Source organism: Pleuronectes platessa, chromosome 4 (genome assembly GCF_947347685.1).
Source record: "Pleuronectes platessa chromosome 4, fPlePla1.1, whole genome shotgun sequence".
Lineage (NCBI taxonomy): Eukaryota > Metazoa > Chordata > Actinopteri > Pleuronectiformes > Pleuronectidae > Pleuronectes > Pleuronectes platessa.
The window spans coordinates 24,355,703-24,381,663 of NC_070629.1; the positions used below are offsets into that span (position 1 = coordinate 24,355,703).

At 41.6% G+C, this 25,961-nt stretch overlaps 2 protein-coding genes across 2 annotated transcripts; one reads left to right on the forward strand and one right to left on the reverse strand.

Moving 5' to 3' along the window:
* The first annotated feature begins 1,275 nt into the window (after window positions 1-1,275).
* On the forward strand, window positions 1,276-25,917 carry pi4kab (phosphatidylinositol 4-kinase, catalytic, alpha b). The gene is made up of 54 exons (XM_053420294.1): window positions 1,276-1,439; window positions 2,375-2,491; window positions 3,025-3,118; window positions 3,396-3,484; window positions 3,570-3,642; window positions 3,715-3,965; window positions 4,116-4,182; window positions 4,888-5,036; window positions 5,139-5,204; window positions 5,299-5,395; window positions 5,500-5,691; window positions 5,816-5,916; window positions 6,087-6,216; window positions 6,921-7,050; window positions 7,142-7,237; window positions 7,364-7,547; window positions 8,071-8,171; window positions 8,418-8,586; window positions 8,671-8,721; window positions 12,314-12,422; window positions 12,925-13,061; window positions 13,154-13,287; window positions 13,778-13,860; window positions 13,958-14,028; window positions 14,117-14,241; window positions 14,334-14,415; window positions 14,636-14,719; window positions 15,014-15,103; window positions 15,465-15,584; window positions 16,556-16,648; window positions 16,742-16,898; window positions 16,998-17,125; window positions 17,235-17,393; window positions 17,717-17,868; window positions 17,942-18,049; window positions 18,151-18,278; window positions 18,657-18,815; window positions 18,904-18,983; window positions 19,284-19,483; window positions 19,925-20,015; window positions 20,685-20,852; window positions 21,033-21,086; window positions 21,199-21,319; window positions 21,401-21,530; window positions 22,894-23,037; window positions 23,135-23,205; window positions 23,274-23,380; window positions 23,496-23,600; window positions 23,722-23,847; window positions 23,948-24,068; window positions 24,243-24,402; window positions 24,486-24,575; window positions 24,680-24,763; window positions 24,857-25,917. Exons 1-54 carry the CDS (start codon window positions 1,341-1,343, stop codon window positions 24,906-24,908), a joined length of 6,279 nt encoding a protein of 2,092 aa, XP_053276269.1. The 5' UTR covers window positions 1,276-1,340; the 3' UTR covers window positions 24,909-25,917.
* serpind1 (serpin peptidase inhibitor, clade D (heparin cofactor), member 1) lies at window positions 9,071-12,046 on the reverse strand. Its single transcript, XM_053420295.1, has 7 exons — window positions 11,893-12,046; window positions 11,442-11,712; window positions 10,600-11,243; window positions 10,319-10,467; window positions 10,107-10,231; window positions 9,814-9,958; window positions 9,071-9,667 (listed from the first exon to the last, which is right to left on the reverse strand). Exons 2-7 carry the CDS (start codon window positions 11,702-11,704, stop codon window positions 9,476-9,478), a joined length of 1,518 nt encoding a protein of 505 aa, XP_053276270.1. The 5' UTR covers window positions 11,705-11,712; window positions 11,893-12,046; the 3' UTR covers window positions 9,071-9,475.
* Window positions 25,918-25,961: the final 44 nt, after the last annotated feature.

Below are 25,961 nucleotides of genomic sequence, written 5' to 3' on the forward strand. Positions count from 1 at the left end.
TAATAAGAATAAGAACACATTTGAAGTAATATAAGAACATGTTAAAATGGCATTTAAAAGAAAAGGAAATAGAAAAGGAATACAACAAATTTTCTGCAAATTTTGGTAAGAATAATTTATAATATATAATAATAATAATAGTAACCCTTACAATTGCAATAGGGCCTCACTGTCTGTCAGAGCCTGTCAGTGCTCGGGCCCCTTAAAATAAATCAAATAAATGCACAGTCCGCTTCTGCGCAGGAGATGCGCAGTTCACTTCTGCCTCGGATGTATATAAAATAAAAACAAATTAAATTGAATTAAATTTAAATATAAATTACAATAAAAAAAAACAATTCATTTGCCTGAAAAAATAGGGCCTCACTGTCTGTCAGCGCCTGTCAGTTATAACTGTATGAATTTATATCAGTATATGGTTATGACAGTTTAAAGTGATAACAGTATTAACTTTATACTGTTATCACTTTATAGTATAAAGTGTAGCAGTATGAAGTTACAACAGTATAAAGTTATAACAGTATGAAGTTACAACAGTATAAAGTTATAACAGTATGAAGTTAAAACTGTATAAAGTTATAACAGTTTAGAGTTATAACAGTATAAAGTTAAAACAGTGTAAAGTTATAACAGTATGAATTTATATCAGTATATATTTATGACAGTATAAAGTTATAACAGTATAAACTTTATACTGTTATCACTTTATAGTATAAAGTGTAGCAGTATGAAGTTACAACAGTATAAAGTTATAACAGTATGAAGTTAAAACTGTATAAAGTTATAACAGTTTAGAGTTATAACAGTATAAAGTTATAACAGTTAAAAGTTATAACAGTATGAATTTATATCAGTATATATTTATGACAGTATAAAGTTATAACAGTATGAAGTTAAAACAGTATAAAGTTAAAACAGTTTAAAGTTATAACATATGAAGTTAGAACTGTATAAAGTTAGAACATTATGAAGTTATAACAGTATAAAGTAAAACAGTTTAAAGTTATAACATATGAAGTTAAAACTGTATAAAGTTATAACATTATGAAGTTATAACAGTATAAAGTTAAAACTGTATAAAGTTATAACATTATGAAGTTATAACAGTATAAAGTTAAAACAGTTTAAAGTTAGAACATATGAAGTTAGAACTGTATAAAGTTATAACATTATGAAGTTATAACAGCAGTGGCGCTCCAATCTGTTAACAGTCCGTGGGTCTGGTACCGCTCCGCTAATAGGCGAACCTATTTGTCCCTGCCGAGTTTCCGTACTGCGGCGCTGCCAGCCGCTCGCTCGCTTCCTCTCGGTGAATCTCTCCGTCTGATGTTCGGGTAAACATGTCGGTAATGGGAGGTGGAACCAGGGGCTTCTACTTCAACACAGTCCTGTCGCTGGCCCGCTCTCTGGCCGCCCACCGTCCCGCTCCGGTCGAGAAGGTGAGGCGGGAGAAAAGCCCCGAGTTTAGCGCCTGTAGCACGTACGTTTGTTAATTAGCTAACGTTGAGCAACAGTTCATTCACGGGTGTAGCTGCGCTTCCGCTCCAGCGATGGTTGTGTTGTGTCTGTTGTGATCAGCGACATGACAGGAGGGTGTTAGTCGGTGTGTGTCCAGTGTGTGTGTTCACTGGGACAGGAGAAGAAGAAGGAGGAAGAGGAGGCGATGCAGCAGAACGTGTGTGTGTGTGTGTGTGTGTGTGTGTGAGTGAGTGAGTGAGAGAGTGTGTGTGTGTGTCTCAGCACTGCAGTCAAACAGGTTTACAAAGTGAAGAGCCACACAGAGTTGACACGTTACATGTGTCACTAACCTGCTGGTTTAACAGCTGGAGATGGAACCCAGGAAGGACCCTTGAGTTTGGGATTAGAGCTGTGGTGGAAATGCACTAATCTGTTTTCATATCGGAGGGGGAGTAACACATAAACAGGGAGCTATGGATGCACTCATCGAGACACTGTCACACAGAGTGTTGTTATTTTAAGAAGCAGGATGTGTTATGTGGAGATGAACATTTAGATTGTGTATCATACTTAACACTATCTTTAGTTGCACATTTTATATCTTTGGTAGGTCTATCGCGTAATATGTGTGTGTGTGTGTGGATGTGTGAGATGTGTGTGCATGTATGGAGTGCCTCTGTGTTTAAACTGAGATGTGTATGACCAAATAAATTTCCCTTTGTGGGATAATAAAGTTAACTTTTTGACCAGGGGCCAGTGTACATCAATGTGTAATGCATGGGAAAAGCAATTTACTGATACGGCTTCAAGCAAATATTATAACTCAGAATTGGAGCTGACAACGCCTCTTCTATTTGATTGCTATCTTTTCCATCCCTGTAATTTCCCTTGAATATATATATTTGTCTTTTTTCAGGTCCAGAAGCTGCAATGCATGTGCCCACAGGAAGTCCGCGGTGTGTTCACTCTAGACGTGCGTCGCAGAGATGCTGTCATTGCGCTGGCTGTGTTTCTGGTGGAGTCTGGCTTGCAGGTGAGTGGTGGTGGTCAGTAGATGAGTGTTGATTTGTCACAGTGGCTGAGTTTCATCATCAAGTTAAACATCAGGCTGTCCACGCAGTGACTGGACACTACGGTAGATTTAAACACCAGACACATTTCACATTTTGTTCCACAGGGATGTTACAGGATAACACATTTAGAAACGATTAGTTGTACTTCATTAGCTCTATCAGTCCACTTTTCTTTCAGCCTCTCACAGGACTCCACACACACCATATCACCACGATAAGCTTATTCTCTCTATTGCCATAATCTGATTAAGCTGGCGATTAGGCCTGCAGCTCGAACCTAAAGCCTCTAACCTCATCACACCGACACACGCTGGGAAAGCTTCCCTGCCTTCTGATTATTCTGAGATGGAAGCTTCAATATTCAATGTTAATGCAGTGTTTCATATATTTTCTTGTCCCAACAATACAATACATCTGATTTATCATTGCTTGTCCGACAATCAAAAGTGCTGTTCTTTGCCAACAATTGCTGTTGTTTGCTTTTCTCTGGCAGCACAAAGACATTCTTGTTTCGTACTTGCTGAGCCTGTTGAGAGGTTTACCACGGGTCCAATGGATCGAGGAGAGCCTGGGAAAGAAAGGAAAGGGTACGAACAATCCTCTTACAGTTTGTTCTTTACTGGTCGCCCTTATTCAGTACTTTAGATATTGTGTTGATCCATCTATTGATGTATAAATTGCTGTTTTTGCACTGTAGGTTCTTTCAAGAGCCAAATTATATTGGCCAGATATGGCATTGGGACAACATACTGTTTGGCCATTACGATGATTTATGGCCTCTTCAGTTTTTGGCGGAATCTGTTTGATTCTTTTTCTTGCAGCGCACTTATGTGGAATTTAATTGTATTGTTTTGTGTTTTTCAGAACTTCTCCCGGTTTCAGAAACCTTCAGCTTCTGTCTCGTGACTCTTTTGGCAGATGTGGCTCAAAGGGACCCAGACTCCCGACATGAGGTCAGTATCAAAAACTGGTGGGATCCACTGACTTGGGTGCGTTTGAGTTGTGTGTTAATTTGTGTCTCTACTGTTTCCCGAGCAGATCTTAAACACTATAATGGAGGTTATACAGGCCCTGCAGGAGATGTGCCAAACGCCTGATAATCAGGACAAAGGTACATTTACACACAGACACACAGTAGTCCTTCGAAATTGACAAAGCTTCATGAATGCTCTCTTGTGTCTAGTTTACCTTTGCAGATACATTGTTCCCAGCCTGCTCGGCATGGCTCGAGCATTCGGCCGCTACAGCAACACAGACGAAGCCCTGTTGTCAAAGCTGTTTCCCAAAGATTACCCGCAGACCCGCTGCGTCACAGAGGAAACGGAGGGAGTGCGGCGCAGATCCTTCAATGACTTTCGGTCCATCCTCCCGTCCTCGCTGCTGACCGTGTGCCAGAGTGACACCATGCGCAGACGCACCGGGAGCAACCAGGAGGTGTGGTGATGGAGCAAGCTGCATGTTTTGTGCTTCACAGAACTTCATTTGAATCTTCTTATTTTCTCACATGCTTTGTGTAATCTTCCATGAATTTGTTATGTTTTATCAGTGGGTTAAAGAGACGTTGTGTACTCACTTGTCTCACAGGTGTGTACAGACCCAGGAGGCCACTCCCCCTGCTCTCCTACAACCCCTGGGCCACATTATTTTGAAGGTAAAACTCCTTAAACACAGGATGCCTTGATTAAATATGTGTTTGTCCATGAACCTGGATTCTGTCAACAAATGTATATGTACTTATACCCTGCACACATATCTCACATACTCTACATACCTACTAAGTACATACTACAGTAATACACACAATGAAGGTTTATCTCATTGCCTTGAAGTGATCTCTCTTTTCACTTTAAATGGGCACTCACATATTTGTCTTATCATCGAGGCAGTGACTCATCTGTGGTGCTAAAGTCTGTGTGTGTCTTATGTAACATGACATTGAAACATTATCAGAACAAGCTTTATAGCCAACTCCATATACTATTCGTCAGTCCCTTCTCAATCCAGATTTAGTTTACAGTACTTTTACCTTGCTTGAGAAAACTCCTGTATTCCCCTGTGAGGCTGTTCGTGATAATCCATCAATCAATTTACTTTCTGTGGATTTCTGTTCAAATCTCATTTGAAAGTCCTTTTAATCTTTCCTCAAGTTTCAGTGTGTAAGATGTAGTTGAAAAGGATCTATTGGTCGAAATTGAATATAAAATAATGCTAGTGATGTGTTCTCATGTGTTTCATCTAGGGAGACATCCATTATAGAGACAAATATTTATATGACAATAATCTCAGTAGACTACAGTAAAGTATATATCCGTATTTTGATCTAATATTTATATCCCCCAAATCTCTTTGACTCCAGGCGCCTACCTCCCAGACAGCAGTGTAGTGGACCCTGACCACTTCTTTTCCACAGTCAGCTCCAGTTTTTCAATGTCTCCTCTCTTCATGGGGGAAGAAGAAAACGAGGTGGAGGTTTCTGTGGATCTTCTCCAGCAGCTCCTCGACGTGGTACAGTAATAGTAGATACCACTTCGATTGTCTCCCATCCTCTGCATGTATTTTTGCAACTTCACCAACGTGTGTGTGTGTGTGTGTGTCGTCCATTCACAGGTGAAGAAATGTGTTTCGGACTCTTTTTTGAAAACCCTGGATGAGACTGTGGCAGAAGTTTTAGAGGTAACTATAGTGTTTAATCAGCGTCTGCACACAAAAAGTGATGATGTCATTATCAGTCAAATAACTGTCTTGGTCTCTCTCGTTTGTGATGAAGTCTAATCCTGGAATCAACCTCTATTACAAAACCTTCAGTGACCCTCTGTACGTGTGCGTGTTCAAAATGCTGCGCGACACTCTATACTACATGCCAGGTAAAGCCTCTTTAAGAGCGCATTTATCAAATATTAAATCAACACTTTTTTGATTCCTATTGCTGTGTTTTGTCAAATGCTCATTGTGTCGTCATGTTTCTCAGCCTTGCAGTCGGCGTTCGTACGTGAAGTGCACGACTTTGTACTGGAGCAATTTAGCAGCAGTCAATCGGAGCTGCAGCGGGTACTTCACGACGCGGGGGGGTTGCCCGGGGAACAGAGCCATCTCAAGCTCCGTTGCCAAGCCAACGCCGCCTGCGTGGACCTCATGGTGTGGGCCGTCAAAGACGAGCAAGGTGATTGGTTGTAGCGCAGAGCGAAGAGAGCAGAGTTTTCAGATGTTGTAACCAGATGCATACCGGACGTGTTTATTTGTTCGGCTGATGCCAACTTTCCTTTCTGCTGACTTTTGATTTTTAGGTGCAGAGAATTTGTGCACCAAACTCTCCGAGAAACTACAGTCGAAAACCTCCAGTAAAGTCATCATTGCTCACATGCCCCTGCTCATCTGCTGCCTACAGGTAGAATACTATAAGACAGAGAGAAATTTTAAACAGAGGGAAAATATTTCAAAGGATACTAGATCTTTGTCTGTCAGAACGTTAGATGTCTGGCTTTTGAAGCTGATGAATGTGCTTTGTATTTTTAAGTTTGAGTTTTTCATTTTCTCTTATGTTCTCGTCTGTCTTAGGGCCTGGGTCGTCTGTGTGAGAGGTTTCCAGTTGTTGCTCACTCTGCCACAACCTCCCTCAGGGATTTCCTGGTGGTTCCTTCCCCTGTTCTTATAAAACTCTACAAGTATCACAGCCAATTCAACACAGGTACAGACGCCTTTAAATCTATTACCGGACTGAGATTCAACCGCCTACGTGATTTAGTTCTAAAATGTACCATGAGTCATATTAGAGACTCTGAAGAGTTTAGATTGTCCTGTTTACAGTGTTGGCGTCACCAGCAAACATGATTCAGTCTGAAAATGGCTATAGAATGGCTGACTCTTAGACATCTAATATTAATTTGTACATAATTCCCGACTTTAATTGAAAGAAAAGCTTCTCCTAAAAATTATAATGATTTCACAGTACGTCCTGCATGAACAAAGAATCACAAGAGCAGCACAGGTTATGAAAGCCAACAGTAAATGGGACTAGATGCTGTGGCACATGCCGTAGTGACAATAAACATTAACGACAGTGACATTGTTATGTCCGGCTCTCATACATTATTGATCTGAGCTGAGTGTTTATTGATGAGCAGCTGCAGATACAGACGATTGGAAACATAATTCAGCTGAATGATTTTTCTGGGCCACCTTGTACAGTGTTTTTTCATAGATCCGCTGCTAGTTAAGCAGTTAAATTATAAAAGATGTCACTCTCTTTAGGTTTGGATCTATATTAACCATTTTTCTGCGCAGGATCATATTTTGTGGAGTGGTTTTTAATTATAATATATTTTCAAATGCTTGTTTTGAATTCTGTCTTGTGTTGAAGTTTCTGTCTCTGCTTTTTTTACTCTTTTTAAGGCACTGGAGAAATTAGGATAAACGTGGTCAATGAGCATTCTCAGTCCACCTTCAGCATCCTGTCTAACAGGAAGGACCAGCCGTCTATGTATGAGCAGCTCAGAGACATTTCCATTGACAACATCTGCAGGTCAGATACAAACACCCAGCACAGCTGTAAAGGAAAGATTCTCATGTATTTCTATTTAAACTTTAAATGTATATATTTTATTGTCTCTCAGATGTCTGAAAGCTGGACTGACAATGGACCAAGTGATAGCAGAAGCCTTTTTAGCCAGTCTGTCCAATCGTCTGTATATTTCACAAGAAAATGACAAGTGAGCAACATTTATAGTTACAAAAAAGAGAGCATTTTGTGCTGTGTAGTCGGCCAGAATAGTTTCTGGCTCTAGACACCGATGAGCAGCCACTCTAAAAATACTACAAACTTGTATGTCTGCCAGGGACGCTCATCTTATCCCAGATCACACCATTCGAGGACTGGGCCACATTGCGGTGGCTCTGAGGGACACTCCTAAAGTCATGGAGTACATCCTGCAAATCCTCCAACAGAAGTTCTGCCAGCCTCCATCGCCGCTGGATGTGCTCATCATCGACCAGCTCGGCTGTATGGTCATCACAGGAAATGTAAGAACTATGATGTCACATTTAAAGAGCACATTGCCTCTATTCCTTTACATATTGATGGGTGAAAAGGGACGTGAGGGAAACAATAACTACTAGTGATTATTTAAAACATCTGTGGTTTAAATAGGAGCAAATTAAAACTTAACCCAGATCGGCCGACATGCTGTAATTACTGAAAGCTGTTCTTTTCTTGCTCAGTGCATTAAGAATAGGTTCCGGTGTTCCAGTTGACACACCATTGAACTGTAATGGGTTGTTTTGACAGCCAGTGTGCTCCGAGTGTGAAAGGCTATAATTAAGGGCTGGAAATGGATGTGACCTTATGTCGCAGATACAGTTCACTTACAAAATGCCTTGTTCAGCCCCGATACAGATCTTGCATATTTTATCATGTTATACCTAATAATTGGATTTTTCATTTTCTAGAAGAAGTCAATATTGTATATAGTAAATAAACATTTATCATTTTATCTTTAATTGTATTGGTTCTTACTTGTAGTATTTTCATTTGTCTTTCTCATAGCAATACATCTACCAGGAGGTGTGGAACCTGTTCCAGCAGATCAGCGTGCAGGCCAGTTCAGTTGTTTACTCAGCTACTAAAGACAGAGATCATGGCTACAGGTCAGTATCTGCTCCTGTCCTGTTTACCATTTACACTGGGGGACTGCTTTGGCTTAAAAAGAGAAAACCTAGTCTGGAGGATGTTAAAATGTGGCTCTTTGCTCACTGCTACTAAGTGGTCAGCCGTATTTGACTCTACTAGTCTAGTCCCCTTGTTTACATTGCAGCAGCCTCATCTGTTATATATTGTACATTCATGTCTGCACAGAATACAACTGTTAGTATACACCATCTTTCTCCCATCAGGCACTGCTCTCTGGCTGTGATAAACGCTCTGGCCAACATTGCAGCCAACCTGCAGGGGGAGATGCTGGTGGACGAGTTAATGGTGAACCTTTTAGAGCTGTTTGTCCAACTGGGCCTGGAGGGGAAGAGAGCCAGTGAGAGGGCCTCAGACAAGGGACCAACGCTGAAGGTAAGTGCTGACATGCACAAACAACTAAACCAAACTGATAACGGCGATGTCGACACATTGGTAATGGCTCTTTATCTCCCACAGGCATCAAGTAGTGCTGGAAATCTTGGAGTCCTTATCCCAGTGATTGCTGTGGTGAGTAATGAGACGATTCCCCTGCACATTTCTTACAGATGAATCCAAGCTGTTAGTTAGCTTTTAACTCCATGAACAAATATTTACCCTGTCAGCTGCAGTCCAGATATCTGTGTCAATAGTTCACTACTGATTTTTTTTGTTTTAAGTCTATGGACTCTTTTAAGTCTATTCTTTTCACAAGAGATACTTTTTGAGCCAATTTAGTTGAATAACACACCTACAACAAAGAGCAATTCATATTTTTCATTTGTTGAATTAAATAATAAGATACGTTTTTCTTTATTTAAATACTCCGTTTGTAGAAATTAAAATGTAATGTATTCAGTCACAGAAATGATGTCCCTCGTATAGTTGTGTTCTTTTTTATTTTATCTCCTTTGTTGATAATAAACCTCATCCATGGTCTTTCTGCACATATTACAGTACAGCTTGAGGATAATGACAGTGACGTAGTGTAGTTGAGTTGAGCACACTCCTAAGAGATAAAACATTAACTGGCAGATAACAAGCATCATTGAGTCATTCTGACAAACATGAAAGGATACGTTTAAATGTTCAAGAGAGACAAACTTCACATAAACCCTCATTACCTGTTGAATTTCACATATTATGAAAATTGGAAAAATTGACAAATAAAAACAAATCCTCAGCTTTTTTAATCAGTTATATTTCTGAGGTTCATTAAAACTTTGTTGGAAGTTTTAAACAAAGACGTATTTTTGTAGTGAATGGTTTAGCGCTTTGTTCAAATTTAGCTCTGTGAGGGATTGACCACCCGGCCAATGAACACGAGGCAGTCTGTGCGGTGCTCGTAGATCAGGAAGAGGAAGGGATGATCCACAGTGAAGCGGATCTGAGAGGAGAGGGGCATGAAGCCCATCTGGGTCAGAGCAGCAGCCTCGGTCCCCTCCTCGTTCACAGTGATGGTTCCTTGGTGTTTCAGCTGCGGAGGGAGATCACAAGCATTATGAAATAGAAGCTGGTATTGATCGCAGTTGATAAGGTGTCCAGGTTACTGAAGGACACACAGATTTTAGGATTGGTTAGGTTATGTCTCAGTAAAATCCTCACTACTTTCGTGTTACTCACCCAGTTCATGGCGATCTTTTCAGAGGTCATTCCAGTGAAATCTCCGGTGTCCTGGAACAAGTCAGTGAGGCCCATCTCCTTCAAATTCACAATCAAGTCATAGTTCTGCTCCAGTTTGAAGCGAGGTAACACAATCTCACGGGTTCTGCAGAGAGACGTAGAAAAAACTTACATTTAGTCTAGATCTTAACACTTCCAAGCCGTTAACTGTTAGAGAAAAAGGGTTTTGTAATCATTTACTAACAGTGTTCCTCCTCCGCTATTCATTAGCTGACCGAAAGAACGCTGCTGACCTGTTTGTCATGTTTTTGAGCCACTTGTTGACAACGGTGGGGGAGACCTCCTGCTCCAAGGTCCTCATGCCAGTGATCTTTCGAGGCAAAGCGATGAGCATGCTGATGTCTCCTGTGTATGGGAGCTGGAAATAAGACAGTTGTTATTAATCAGCTCGTTTATGGATCAGTATATTCACATGAATACTTCAAATCAATGTGAGGCCACCCACCTGAAGGATGTCACACTCCAGTTCGTGGTCAGCAGCAGCCAGATAGTTCCCCTTGTTGCTCATCATCGGCACGCGTACATGTGTCTTTTCGTTGATTCTAAAGTTGCGATAGTGAGTCATTTCTTTGGGGAATTTCTGCTCCCATGTACCTGTTTACACACACACACAAAACGTCATGTGATTACTTTGTGACTGGTGTGCTGAAATCAGACTTCTGCAATACCGAAATCTTGCACATGATTTGAGAGTAGATGCAGAACAGTGTGTCTTTAGTTTCCCACCTTTGAAGTACAGGTAGTTGAGCAGCATCAGCACCATGTTTGGGTCCACACTCTTCAGTGGTTCCCTGATCAGCCCTTTGGTCGTCTTCTGGATGCGGCGGTTGGCCTTGTCCAGAAACGCAGGGTCGCTGAAGTCCACCGACTGTGGCTCTGCGAAATAATAAGCTTTTGTCTCTGCGCGGAAAGTATCTTTGATTTGGACATCCTTCTTTACGTAGACATCGTTCACTGAGCGCAGCGTGTAACCAAAGTTCCTCCTGAAGAGCCTGTGTGTCAGCTTCCTGAAGAGCTTGTGCACCGTTGTGTTGTCGTAGTGGTGGCTGGCGTTGACAAACTCGGCAAATCCCAGAGCTTTGTAGATCTGCTCGTGAGTCCCCGGTCCCGCCCCTAAAGACATCATCCCCATGGCGATGGAGATGCCAGCGGGCGCCAGCAGGATGTTGTCGCTCTGGTTCACGTCGTTGCGAAGACTTCGATAGAGATTAAAACCGAAATGGGCATTGACGATGTTGAGGCGCTGGAGGCGAGAGTGACCGTGGAACAGCCGCAGGAGTCTCGCACGACGAATCTTTGGGTCGGAGGGTTCCGCGAAAATATCAATGTCTGGGGCCGGTGTGGCGATGTCATCTATCTCATCCCCTTCACTGCGGAACATCAGAAATACTTCATTCAACCATACATCCACATACCTAGCTGTACAGTACATAAAATAGTAGCTGCATCATGTGTATGTGTGTAAATGTGTCTTATATGGGTTAGAGTACCTTTATTATATTAAGTTATTTTCTCTACATTAAAATTTGTGATGAAACCTCACAGAAGTAAAAACCTGTTCAACGTACATGTAGTCATCACTGCCCGCTTCCAGGATCTTATCAAAGTCAATATAATCTTCATCCTCAAAACCATCGAAAACAAGGTCATTGGTGACCGTGTTTTCTTTGTGGAACTCCAGGGGAATGGCCTCTATATTCACTGTCCCGTCTGGTTCCAAGCCTCTGGGCTCCAGCAGGGAGTCGCTCAAGTGAGAGCTGAGGTCTTTGACTCCAGCCAGGGACGGACTGACCAACAGACAGGCCGCTGAGATGACAGTGATGACCCACATCCTGAGGGCTGAAGCACAAGCAATGGACATTTAACTTTAACTTGGTTAATTGTCTGATCAGCATTTGGTAGAATTGATCAAATTACATTTTTTTTATAAATCTGTAGGAATTAATTAACCTCTTCACTCGGTAAAAATTCAAAATAGTTCCCTTAATAGTAAGTAGTAGTTTTAGGGAAAAGTCTTACCGTCGCTGTGTGCTGGTGCTAAGTGCTGTGTTGCTTCTGTTTGTGGGACTAAGAGCAAAGAATTGAATACAAAACTGAACTTTGATGTCGGCTCCTCCTGAACAAATAGACCAGATCAAACAGACCAAAAAGTCCTGTGACTGACTTAAACTTTGAACTCTTCACAGTTCATCTATTTAGAATATTTAGTATTAATTAAAGCTCATATTCTGGTATGTAATGTTTTTCAGTTGTTTGTTCCTATTTTTTGTGTGTCTTCATTTTGGCCAAAGGAGAAAGGTGTGGATTTCCTCCATTCCTTTCTCTGGGAATTATTTGACCTGAATGTGATCATTTGTGTGATTAACATTATAATTACACTAAAAATACTTAAGATTTTTCCTGTTCTTTCCCTGTGTCACTGTTACTGTCAAACTCTCAGTTGACCAGACGACTTCCGCCAATCAAAGAGGCCAAGCCCCGCCTCCAGAAGCTGTTCAGGGACTTCTGGTTGTACTCGGTGGTCATGGGTTTTGCTGTTGAAGGATCAGGTGAGCAAAGGATGAACTGTTTCCTGTGTACAGAGAAGAAAGTTCTGCTCATTCTATCACATTAAATGAGTGGGAGCTGTTATTTAAAGTCACATTCTCTGATTTGAGATTTTTGTGCAGCAGTTTCACCCAATTACAAAATCTCTTGTTCTGAAACTCAGCTGTGACCTGAGCCAGGTTTCAAAACATCGAGCGTCACGCTGCTTTCATTTGTGGGTCATAGATCCTCAGACTTGTTTGCTTAGCTTATATCTACGGAAGAGATGCAAGTATTTCTTGTCAAATTGAGAAATGCTAAACATTTTATCTATGTGTAAAAAACACCTTTTATTATTAAAGATTTGTTTTAATTTATATCATCTCTATCAAACCAAACTTGTATAGGAATGTTCCTTCATTGGTGTAAATAACCTGTTCAAATGAGGGATGATTAGCTTACATTCATACCAACAGTATCATCAGTGTTATTAATACATTTCTGCAAATATTGACGTCTTTTCAGGGCTCTGGCCAGAGGAGTGGTATGAGGGCGTGTGTGAGATTGCCACCAAGTCTCCTCTTCTCACCTTCCCCAGTGGAGAACCTCTTCGCTCCGAACTGCAGTACAACTCAGCTCTGAAGAATGACACAGTTACACAGGTACAATGTTTACATTCAAAATGCTTTTTCTTGCATTAAGGTTGTGAAAAGCATTCTTAAAACGGTAAAACTTTTCAATTCTTGTCCTCCAGGCTGAGTTGAGCGATCTGCGGACAACCATCAGCAATCTCCTGGACCCGACTCCCGAAGTATCTGCCCTCATTAACAAGCTAGACTTCGCCATGTCCACGTACCTGCTCTCAGTCTACAGATTAGAATACATGAGGTCAGCAGATCCAGCATTTCATTTCTAGTCTTTTGATACTACTGTCATTATTTCCTAAAGGAAACTCACTAGTTGTATGTCTTAAAGTTTATTCAGAGCCTGTATGGACACTGAGAAGGTGCAATAATTCCTCTGGTTTATAAAAGCTTTTAGAAATATTTCTTCAATGCTATTTCAATGGAGGGGGTGAAATATACTGGTGAAATTCTATGGAAAAATATATAAAAATGTATCTTTTTGGAACTGGATCCCTTCAATTTCCTTCTGCTAAAGTATTTGTAAATATGGAAGATAACTACTTGATTTGACTAACTCACAACTAGTTTCAGCTTAAGATCTAGACAGATGTGTTGGATTGTTTAGCCTTGGTGTAGGAATGTGTTTTAGTTGCCAGTTGCTAGTTTTAAAATATAATTGAACATTTCTGAAACCATCCTTCCATAAAATTAGGTCTGATTGTAATACATCCTGATCTTTTGCCCACGTTCAGGATGCTGCGATCCAACGATCCCGACAGGTTCCAGGTCATGTTTCGATACTTTGAAGACAAAGCCATCCAGAAAGACAAATCTGGTGAAGTCTTTATCCCTTAAATCTCGGACTCTTCCTTCCTTCAAATTGCGTAATTCAAACAAAAAACACTAATTCAAACGTCTTCATATGTTCACAGGCATGATGCAGTGCACTATCTGTGTCGGTGATAAGGTATTTGAAGTCTTCCTCCAGATGATGGCTGAGAAGGTAAGTAACATGGTTTCTCTGGACATTTTACTGATCAAATATATTTAGTTCTGAATCAAGACACAAAGTTTATTTATCATGTTTGCAGCCAAAGACCAAAATGCATGAGGAGGAATTAGAGCGACATGCTCAATTCTTGTTGATCAACTTTAACCACACCCACAAGAGGATCCGCAGAGTGGCAGACAAATACCTCTCTGGATTGGCTGAAACGTGAGTTGTAATCATTCATTCACCTTATTTGCTTCCATTATTTTTCATCATTTAATACATGAATTTTTTTTGTATTCTTCTACCTCAACCAGATTCCCCCATCTGCTGTGGAGTGGTCGTGTGTTAAAGACCATGTTGGATATTTTGCAGACACTGTCTCTGTCACTAAGCGCTGTAAGTAGCCGGGGGACGAGTTGTTCATCACCCCTGTGATGAACAACATTTATAAGTGGAAAAAAATCGGTTGTCATTAATGTCACACTGTGTTTTGCAGTGGAAGAAAAGCAGGTCGTGATAAGTTTTGCTTAAAGAAGTTGTTTTAAAATCCTATGAAAGTGTTTTTATAGGAAACTAGACGCCTCAGTTGCAAGAAACTCTTTATTTGTCTGTTCAGGACATTCACAAGGATCAGCCATACTACGACATCCCAGACACCCCCTACAGGATCACTGTCCCTGACACGTACGAAGCCCGAGAGGTGAGTTTGGGTTGTTATCACATGTATGTCCACTAGAGGGCAGCACAGCATCGCTTATAAACACAGTAGTGATCTTGTTCATGTGTAGTCTGAATTTTTTTTTCACTAAGTGGAATTGATCTTTTCAATTAAGAATGTGTGAGATTTGAATTAAACTGTGCAGCAGATGTTTGATGTTAATCACCAATGAACTAATTCAATTCAATAATCATTTTTTGCAAGGATGCATTTCATTCATTTAGTCTCCATCAGCACTTCATTCAATAACACTGTATCCTTGTTATCTCCTCTCAGAGTATAGTGAAGGACTTTGCTGCACGCTGTGGGGAGATCCTGAAAGAGGCGATGAAATGGGCCCCTTCAGTCACAAAGTCCCACCTACAGGTCACTTCTGTTACCTTCATGTTAAAGAGATGCCTGATACAGATTTAATTAGAAAAACACATTTGAGCTTTTATTTGCTTATAATTATATTATATATTAAAAATTATAATAAAGTAAAGCTAAGAAAATGATTTTCTGAAAGTTGAGATATTCAAATACTAAACCTCTGCTCGACGTTAGTTTAACTTTTCATTAGAGCAACTCTTCCTCAGTAATCAAAATCTATAATATAAACTGTATAATTTAAGTTAAGCTAAATATTTTGACTTTAAACATGATATCTGCCATTGTTTTGGTTTATTAATGTTTTCTCCTTTATCTCTTCCTGACTCTTCCTCCCTGAATGTTACGTGTAATGCAGGAGTACCTGAACAAGCATCAGAACTGGGTGTCGGGGCTGTCGCAGCACACTGGGCTCGCCATGGCCACAGAGAGCATTCTGCACTTTGCAGGCTACAACAGACAGAGCACCACGCTAGGCGTGAGTCACCGACACACATGCTAACACATGTACATGTTCAGGTCATCTCAGTTAATGTCTTGTAAATGTCAGATTTACCTCAGATCAGGGACAGACATGTTCCAAATGAATTGTCTTCACCCTACTGCTAGGCACATGTTAAGCACATTGTAAGACTGCAGAACAAAAGTGCATCCATCACTTTAACGACACTGTATTATTAGAAACACTTTTCTGTTTGTTTTGTTTATATTTTTGTAGTTTTGTAGAAGGGAAATCCTACATTTTTCAGAGCACTGACGGTACTTGGAACACAAAGCAAACTTTAAACTTAAACTTTTAGGCTGGTGGTAGGTTGTTGATATGATGCTTATTAATATTTGTCCATAATTTATTGGCTTTTTAACATGAGTAAATGTGCTTTTTAGCTGCTTTGTCAACGCGGTTTTGTTGACCAGAGGTGTTTTGTATACGTTGTGCACATATGCGCTTATTGTGTAGCACTGTAAACACCAGGGTTAGTTGTTTACAGTACTGTACGTCCCTGTGTGCATGGTTACAAGTCTGTGTGACATTGTTTTGCTTGCTCTGCATTTTGTGTGTGTGCTTGGGCTCGCACTCTGCTATATCTGTCTTTTCATTTGCTTCATTTGTTGTATTTTGTCTCTATTAAACTGCACCGAACTACCTACCTGGTTGCTTGGCTGGTTTACGGATTTGCTGGTTACCTGGTTACTTACCTGCATTGGACGGGTGGGTTGGTTGGCTCTTTGCCCATTTGGCTTACTGGTTGTGCTGGGGCTGTCCTCCACCATGTGGCCAACCATAGGCTGCTTTCCCTCAGGTTGGTCTGAACATTTAATATAGACTCAGGGCTCAGACATGATAACTTCCAGTATATCCAGACGTGTTACAGCACAGCTACGTGTATCTTACCCTCCTGGCCGTGACTAGTTAACCCTTAATGGCTCCAAAACTGTGTTTGGTACCAGACCACCCAGCTGACAGAGCGACCAGCCTGTGTGAAGAAGGACTACTCCAACTTCATGGCATCACTCAACCTGCGCAACCGTTACACAGGAGAGGTGCCTTCATTTTTTACAAATCTAGAGATGATTTGACTTTCCGGGACTCTCTGTTTACAGGATGATTCACATTTTCATTTATATGCGTCCTAGGTGGCTGGTATGATCCAGTTCTCAGAGGCGACTCACAGTCAGTCAGACCTCAATAAGCTGATGATCCTTCAGTTGACCTCTGCTCTGGACAGAAAAGACCCAGAGGCTTTCACCCAGACCATGTTCAAGATGGCCGCCCTGCTTATATCTACCCAGAGTGAGCAGCTCTGCCTCAATTAACTTAAATGTCTCTCAACAGTAGTGGAAGTTTTGTTTTGGTAACAGTTCAGTCATGATACAAACTGTTTTCTTCCAGACTGCGACCCTCAGCTCCTGCACCATCTGTGTTGGTCTCCTCTGAAGATGTTTACAGAGCATGGGATGGAATCTGCGATTGCCTGCTGGGAATGGCTCCTGGCTGCACACAACGGGGTGGAAGTGCCCGTGTGTATATTTATAATTTTTCATAAAACGCATATGAACTTCTTAATTAAAGTGTATCTTTATGTTTTAGGAACGATTAGTTCTTATCTTCTGCTTTCCTTCTGCCTAGTTCATGCGTGAGATGGCTGGAGCTTGGCAGATGACAGTAGAGTTGAAGATGGGTTTGTTTTCGGAAGCTAAAGTAGAAGCCGGCCCTCTGGCTGTTTCAGAGGAGAGTCAACCTGCACCATGTGCACCCGACGTCATCCCTCACTTTCTCTGGATAGAGGTCAGTGACACTGAGAACTAAACTGCTGCTTTGATTTACTGTCCTCTCTATTCTCAACTTATGTAACTCTCACAGTTTCTTTAAAGCCAAGCATGCATATGTTCATTAACTGGGCTGTGGTGCCATGAAACTGATTAAAGGAAGATACTGTTGACTTTTGTGTATTTTCTTTTGCCTTTTATATGTAGCTTAAAGAGTTCACCAATAGCAGATTCTATCATTTGAATGTACTTTTCATAAAATGGACTTGAACTAGTTCTTTTAAGGGCATAACAACTGGAAACTGTTACATCTTTAATCCCTCTTTTCGTCTCTCTCTCTAGTTTGTGGTGCAGAGGTTTGAGATAGCCAAGTACAGCAGTGCGGACCAAGTGGAGATTTTCACTGCTATTTTGCAGAGATCTCTGTCTCTGACTGTCGGAGGACCCAAAAGCAGTCTGAACCGACATGTTGCTGCCATTGGACCAAGATTCAGGTAGCGTATCTCCACTGATGTAAACATTTAATACTGCAATATCTAGGTGTGTCATCACTTCCCTTTATTTCAGACTTCTGACACTAGGACTGACTCTTCTGCATGCTGATGTTGTGACGAATGCCACCATCAGAAATGTGCTTCGAGAGAAGATCTATTCCACAGCTTTCGACTATTTCAGGTAGAAAAAACTAAACTCTGAATGTGTTGGCCTACACTTAACTTAGTGTGATTTAAATCTCTCTGTCCCCTTATGTCTTCACCATCTCTTTCTTTGTGTAGCGTCACTCCCAAGTTTCCCACTCAGACAGATAAGAGGCTGAGAGAAGACATCAGTATAATGATCAAGTTCTACGCCAGCCTGCAGTCTGACAAGAAGTATCTCGCTGCCAGCCAGCTGGTACCTACAGGTACAGCAGAGAGAAATCTGTGGCCTAAACTTTTAGTATTTATAAATTAATGAGCAGACTAATAATTCACAATATACTAATGTTGAATGTTGAAGCTGTTAATATATAATTTGTGAGGAAATGTTTAGAGTTTATTACATTGTCCTTTTTCTGTACCCATGAGGCAATTTAGTGGTTACACTTCCCACTAATGGAGGGGGCAACAATGTTCTTTAATACAAATTCAATCCTCTGAAGTCTTCTTTGTCAAGAAAAAAGCTTGTTTCCCTGCTTTGACTCACTTAAAACAACACATGTGATCATGACATCTGGGTTTTTAAACTATTTTCATATTTTGGTGATTAAAAAGATTGAACAATACCATCTTTGTTTTAATAGATCCTCAGGACATGTCTGTGAACAGCCTGTCTGTGGTGGCCGTGGCAGATAGCCGGAGCAGTCTCGATGCAGCGGTGGGCCAGAGGCAGCAGGCGGCTCAGGGATGGATCAACACCTACCCTCTGTCCTCTGGGATGTCCACCATATCCAAAAAATCTGGTAAAGTTGTAGACAGACTGTTTAAAAATAAATTTCCGCTGTCAGGATGTGTTGCTGATACACATGTCTTGCTCCTGTTCTGTTTCAGGCCTGTCCAAAAAAAGCAACAGAGGCTCGCAGCTGCACAAATACTATATGAAACGCAGGACTCTACTTCTAGCTCTACTGGTATTTACCTCCTTTCAACTGTTGATGTACACATATGTGTGATAATGAAGAAAGAATGTATTTACTAGTTCTGATGTTGTGTTGTATTTCTAAATTAAATGGGGTCGAGATTTTGATAACAGCCTGCTTTACTTTTTGCTGCAGTAGAATTAGCCAGTGTTAGACACGTTCATTTCCTGCATACAGTGGCTTTAAGTTCGATCAGTCCTGGCCAGATCATTAAAATCTCCGTGTACCACTACTTTTAGAGCATGTTACCTTAATTGAACCGTGTCTGAGTTTAACCATGTTTCTCTCCAGGCCAGCGAGATCGAGCGGCTGACAACATGGTACAACCCGTTATCCACGCAGGAGCTCGCCATCGCTACTGAACAGTCAGTGGAGACCAGCATTGCTAACTGGAGATCCAAATACATCAGTCTGACGGAGAAACAGTGGAAGGACAACGTGAACCTGGCGTGGAGCATCGCACCTTACCTTGCCCTGCAGCTGCCTGCTCGGTACACAGGGAAAAAAGATGCATTACAATGTTATCAACGCCAGATAGATTCTGTCAAATTTGAAAATATGACTTACTCCAATAATAGTATCTTCATGGTATCTAAGCTATGTGAGAATAATTTAATGATCCTCAAACAACAGCCCTGGCGGATAATTCAGGTTTGCACATGTGACATCCTCTTATTTCATGAGTCACTATTTCTAGCTGAAATGAAATACTTTCAACATGCAAATGAATGGTTTTACATCAAGTGCACAAATGTCTAGTGAGATTTGTTGGAGGCCTGTAACTTCAATGTTGTTGAATGAAGATAAGTGCAATTTGCATCTATGAAGCACCAATTTTACACATACATAACAGACAAACATGTAGTTTTATTATATGACAAGGGCGATTTATCTGAAAAGGAAAATAATATTCCCCCCTTTTGTGTTTTCAGATTTAAAAACACAGAGGCGATCGTCTCGGAGGTGACTCGACTGGTGCGAATGGATCCAGCCGCTGTGTGTGATGTTCCTGAAGCAGTCAAGGTGAGGTCCTCAGTTCTAAACTACAGCTGTCACTTCGCTTTTACTTTGTCTGTACTCACTCTTTTATACTTTTAAGATCTGTTGTAAATCTCTTTCAACATCTCTTTCAACATTTGAATATACCATTACCATACCATTTAAAGCCATAACTAGAGATTCAGTCACACACTCATTTTCTCAAATAACTTTTGAAGTTCACTATTCTGCATTTCTGTTGTAACAACAAATAAGGAACATTTTGTTTGCGTTCCAGTTGCTATGTACCGGTACTTAAAAGATTGTTGTGTTATTGAAGTTATGAAGTCATCTTTTCCCTCCTGTTTTCTCTAGTTGTTTTCATTTAGTTCTGCTTGACTGAACTCCTAATGAGCCTCCTAGCTGCCTGGAGAAGGAGCTGGGGAGGCAGAGCTCAGCCTTCCCCAAAGGCCACCATGATTTAGCAGATAATCCTCCCTGACATCTCATAGTTGTTTATAACTTTAAAAAGTAATAAACTTTCCTCTGCAGTGAAGCGAACACACCATCATGTTTGGGGTTTTCTTTTATATTTAATGTAGAAATAACAGATCCTGAGACACATGCCATACAGGGGAACATATTCAAGCACTCATGTCGAAAAATCTTTAGCCCACATTTATGTATTTCTTTCTTTTATTCTTTTTTTTCCAGTTCCTGGTGACCTGGCACACCATCGATGCCGACTCTCCAGAGCTCAGTCATATCCTGTCCTGGGCCGCTGCTGATCCCCCGACTGGTCTCTCCTACTTCTCCTCCATGTACCCTCCTCACCCCCTCACCGCCCAGTATGGGGTCAAAGTGCTCCGCTCCTTTCCCCCAGTATGAACCAATACACACAACATGTTGGACAAATAATCTCAGTTCCATTCAGGAATTAATAATTCAAACTAAAGTGAACACAGCCCTGAGAAAATCAGTTGAAACTGTGCCTGATAAGCTCTAGAGATTCTCAAAGTGTCTGGGGAATTTATACATTTTTTCTCGCTTGCATGTTTCTAGGATGCCATTTTATTTTACATTCCTCAAATCGTCCAAGCTCTTCGTTACGACAAGGTAAAGTTTCTGATTTCTATGTCATTAACTGCGTTTAAAGCTCTAATATCATCAGATCATTAACATATTACAGCCTCCATCATCTGTCTTTCCCCCCTGCATCCTGGTGTAGATGGGTTATGTGAGAGAGTACATCCTGTGGGCCGCTCAGAAGTCTCAGCTGCTGGCTCACCAGTTCATCTGGAACATGAAGACCAACATATACCTGGACGAGGAAGCCAACCAAAAAGATCGTAAGATTTTTCTCGGTTCCTGTCTCTCTTGCTCGCACGTGCAAAGACATGAACATAAAAATCTGATCTCCCTCCCTACAGCTGACATCGGTGAGCTGTTGGAAGAGATGGTGGAGGAGATCACAGGCTCGCTGTCTGGTCAAGCCAAAGAATTCTACCAGCGAGAGTTTGACTTCTTCAATAAGATCACCAATGTGTCGGCAATTATCAAGTATGAACACACTTTTAACTTTTTAAGTAACCCTAGTGTTGAGCATTTTTGGACCACATACACACCGTTTTATTACTATCTACTATATGATGATCACATACTGTATAATATGATACCTGTACACTACAGATACCACATATATCCTACCTTCCAAACAGCATCTTCACTCCAACCAACTGATCACTGAAACATCTAAAACTACAACTGCACTCAGTAGAGCTCATATCTGCAAAGGACCAACAAAAATGTCAAAATACGTTCCTGGATACGCCCCTTTATCTGGACCAATGACCACAAAACAAACCAAGTCCCCTCTACAACCAGCCTCATTGTCCTGTTATCACTACATAACATAGCATCTTTTAACCCCATTGATTTATTACTCCAGCCAAGGAGGCTATGTTTTCTCCCCTGTCTGTTTGTCTGTTTGTCTGTTTGTCTGTTTGTCTGTTTGTCTGTTTGTCTGTTTGTCTGTTGGTTTGATTGTTTGTTTGATTGTTTGTAAGCAAGATAACACACAAACACAAGGATGGGACCTGGGTCAGGGAAGAACGAGCACATTCAGTTTTGGTGCAGATCCAGATCAGGTGGCGGATTTCAGAAAGGAATCAGTGCAGACCTTTGGGCCTTGGTGGAGGTGCCTAATCTCAACTCTAGTTTTGCTTCGGTCTTCTTCAGTTTCTCTTAACATTCACTCACTATTATTATCTTATGGCCACAACAAACTTTGTCAAAAGGCCTCCGAGTTGTACCACAGTTTACTTTTTTCTTTGGATGCCTCGGTTAGGGAGTAACACTACACTCGGGTTAATCTTTAAGATGTTATTGAAGTGATAATCAGTTTACCCCTGAGCCTTCATGTTTTGATCTTTACCTGCCTCGCAGCACCATGATCTGGTCCCACAATCCCAGTGTTGCTCATTTATTAGGCCATTAGTTGCCGTGCTGTCTCTCTGATTATGCACCGGCCTGGAAGACGCCGTGTGCTGTGTTCCTGCTGCCCCTGATTACCTGTCCGCCCGTGTGTACACTCTGCAGCTGATGAGTCATTTTCTGACAGCTCCCATTGCTCGCACGTACAGGGAGCGGTTTGTCAGCCCACTAGAGGCTGACAAAATTCCCCTCTGCCCTCATTACTGCTCTAATTGTTACATGTCTGGGGAGAGACCTCAGCTGTCCCCTGGCTTCCACTCTCAATCACTTTGCACCCCAATGAGTTTCCTCTGTGAATAACAGCAGAGCCTGACTGTCACTTGTGGTCTGGAGTCATTCAGTGAGATACCCATGCATTCTCCTCTGAGTAGCATCAGCCATAGATGTATGGAAACACTGTGTTCATGTTGTTTTTGTTTGTCTACATCAGACCTTTTCCCAAAGGGGAGGAGAGGAAGAGAGCTTGCCTGGAATCCATGTCGCAAATCAAAGTCCAACAGGGCTGTTATCTTCCCAGCAATCCTGAGGCCATAGTTTTGGATATCGACTACAAGTCTGGGACCCCCATGCAGAGGTGGGCCTCACAATCTGCTACTGTAATGCTGCTAACAGTTCCCAGATTCACAAACAGCTTCACTGAACCTCTTCTATCTGCTCATCACACTGTTTAGTGCTGCCAAAGCTCCCTACTTGGCCAAATTCAAAGTCAGGAGGTGTGGAGTCAGTGAGCTGGAAAAAGAAGGTAAAGAAAGTCACTGTCAAAGCTGCTTCTCAAACTGTGCACAGACAAATCATGACATCCCCCCCCAGGTCTGATGTGTCGCTCCGATTCTGTGGACGACGCTAAGAGTGAAGAAGAGGCCAAGAGAATTATTTGGCAGGCAGCCATCTTTAAAGTGGGAGACGACTGCAGACAGGTCTCCATTTCACACCTTTGACCCATCACAATACCATCTCACATTAATTTCATGATATCCTAATGTGGCTGAAGTATTTTAGCTTGAATTTCAACATAGTGGTTTGTGTTGACAGGACATGCTGGCTCTCCAGATCATCAGTCTGTTTAAGAACATCTTCCAGCTGGTGGGCCTGGACCTCTACGTGTTTCCTTACAGAGTGGTGGCCACGGCTCCTGGAGTAAGTTCATATAAAACCTCTCCTCTCCTCCTCTGTAGTACAGGCTCCACTATGATGATATAACTTCCCCCCGGAACTCCATCCACTTCTCATTCCTCCTATTTCTGATGTTCCACCACAGTGTGGAGTGATCGAGTGCATCCCAGATTGCAAGTCTCGAGATCAGCTGGGCCGACAGACAGACTTCGGCATGTACGACTATTTCATTAACCAATATGGAGATGAATCCACACTAGCTTTCCAGAAGGTAAACACAGAGTTTCCCGTCATCAGTGCTTTTTACCTGTCAATCGATTCCTTATTTCTCAGCGTTAACAGATATTCCTATTCTGATCCTTTTCTTTCAGGCAAGATACAACTTCATCCGCAGCACGGCAGCTTACAGCCTACTGCTGTTCCTGCTTCAGATAAAAGACAGACACAATGGCAACATCATGCTTGACAGCCAGGGCCACCTCATCCACATCGGTGTGTAGTGTGTGCATGTACTGAAGTAGATCTGTATGTGTGGGCCTGGTTTGAATGTAGGGCTGCACCATACTTTGTTTTGTTTGTGTTGCTCTTATCGTCATAGGCCTCTGGACATGACTCCTGAATAGAATGATGAAATAATAGTAATAATTCTGGTATCCCCTCCTCCAGACTTTGGGTTCATGTTCGAAAGTTCCCCCGGCGGAAACCTGGGCTGGGAGCCGGACATCAAACTAACCGATGAGATGGTGATGATCATGGGTGGCAAGATGGAGGCGACGCCCTTCAAGTGGTTCATGGAGATGTGTGTGAGAGGCTACCTGGCTGTGAGGTGAGCATGTAAATGTGCTGTAGGAAATGATCACTGTACATTAAAGACAACACGCACTGATCAAAGTTCCTCCGGTGAATCAGACCCTACATGGATGGAATCGTCTCCTTAGTTAACCTCATGCTGGACACGGGACTTCCCTGCTTCAGAGGACAGACCATCAAACTGCTCAAGTGAGTCAAGTGGAAGCGTGTGCATGTGTGTGACCGTTTGAATGTGACCCATCTGTTGGAAGGTTTTTAGTTCTTTGCTCATCGTCTCTGTCACCACCATCTAGGCAGCGATTCAACCCGGGTCTGAGTGAGAAAGACGCAGCTTCCTTCATCATTAAAGTCATTCAGAACTGCTTCCTCAGCAACAGGTCAGCAGAGTCCTTACAAGCTCCTCTTATGACATTGTTTGTTTAGGTTTACTGAGACTAACACTCACCTGATCGCTCTTTTTTGTCTTACAGGAGTAAAACCTACGACATGATCCAGTTTTACCAAAATCAGATCCCATACTAAGCACGTGTGCCTAAGCATGTGCATTTAGTGGCAGGTACATGGTGTGTGCATGAGTTTGTGCCTTTTGTTAATAATGTTCACCCCCGATGAATGTGGCTCATGGTTTCTGCTGATTGTTGGATGTTTGGCTTCTCGTTTCCACTCAAACCACTTTTCAAGTCTCTTCTGTTATTTATTATGTTATGTTGAAAATCAATGTTGTTTTCAATTACTACACTATTGCACTAGCATCTTGACTTCCGTGCACTTCTGGAAAAACTCATGGTAATCCGCACGTTCACTATATATTCGTTATCAGAATTTGTGCCGATTTTGAAATAATTAGAAAATGTTTGTGAATATGAACTCTGTAAGATTTTAGATGGGGTTTGAAATGTAATCGGATACTTGAAGTAGCCAAAGTAGTAGGTTTCAGTTCTGACCAGCGTGGCCTATTCTGTCATCTCATTCTTGACTGTACTACCGTGCTCCTCTTTTGTTTTCGTCACGGACCACACAGGAGTCCTTTGATCTGTGGCATGGTACTCGTCTCGTACTTCCCAGTGACACTGGATAGACTTGGGTTACACTCTCGGTGTTTTGGGGTTTTCCATATTTTCAGTTACTACACCGGGGCTGTGTTTTGTATATTTAGCATTGCCAAAGGGGTGGGTGGGGGGGTGGGTGGGGGTGGAGAAAAACGCACATGAGTACAACTTCTCTTTGGTTTGTGGACGTTTGAAGGCACAGCGTGAATGTCGGGCAGTTGCATGAAGTTCAGTGTTAACTCCCATGTGGCCTGTGACCGATGTGACTTTTTGGTGGAAGTTGTTTTTTAGTAATCCAAAGTGCTGTGCCCCATGTCCATACGTTTAGCTTGAGCCTTTATGTAATGTTACTGATTGTAAAGAATATGCCTCTCTTTGTATATTTATATCTGTGGCCCATTTTCTGTCTCCTTCTCTGTCTTCATGCCTTTTGAATGAAAACACATAAGATATGATATCAAATAAAGATCTATTAACTTAAACGTCTTGTTCTTGATGCTGATGGTTTATTCTAAAGAATGTGCTC

What these genes read in the sequence shown, in the direction of transcription:
- pi4kab (XM_053420294.1), top strand. Translation starts at nt 1,341, where the DNA reads ATGTCGGTAATGGGAGGTGGAACCAGGGGCTTCTACTTCAACACAGTC. An exon ending in ACAACGGGGTGGAAGTGCCC is followed by an intron (nt 17,126 to 17,234) that starts GTGTGTATATTT and finishes CCTTCTGCCTAG; the next exon opens with TTCATGCGTGAGATGGCTGG. An exon ending in CACCATATCCAAAAAATCTG is followed by an intron (nt 18,816 to 18,903) that starts GTAAAGTTGTAG and finishes GTTCTGTTTCAG; the next exon opens with GCCTGTCCAAAAAAAGCAAC.
- serpind1 (XM_053420295.1), bottom strand. Translation starts at nt 11,704, where the DNA reads ATGTGGGTCATCACTGTCATCTCAGCGGCCTGTCTGTTGGTCAGTCCG. An exon ending in GCGGGCAGTGATGACTACAT is followed by an intron (nt 11,244 to 11,441) that starts GTACGTTGAACA and finishes GATGTTCCGCAG; the next exon opens with TGAAGGGGATGAGATAGATG. An exon ending in CAACTACCTGTACTTCAAAG is followed by an intron (nt 10,468 to 10,599) that starts GTGGGAAACTAA and finishes GTGTGTAAACAG; the next exon opens with GTACATGGGAGCAGAAATTC.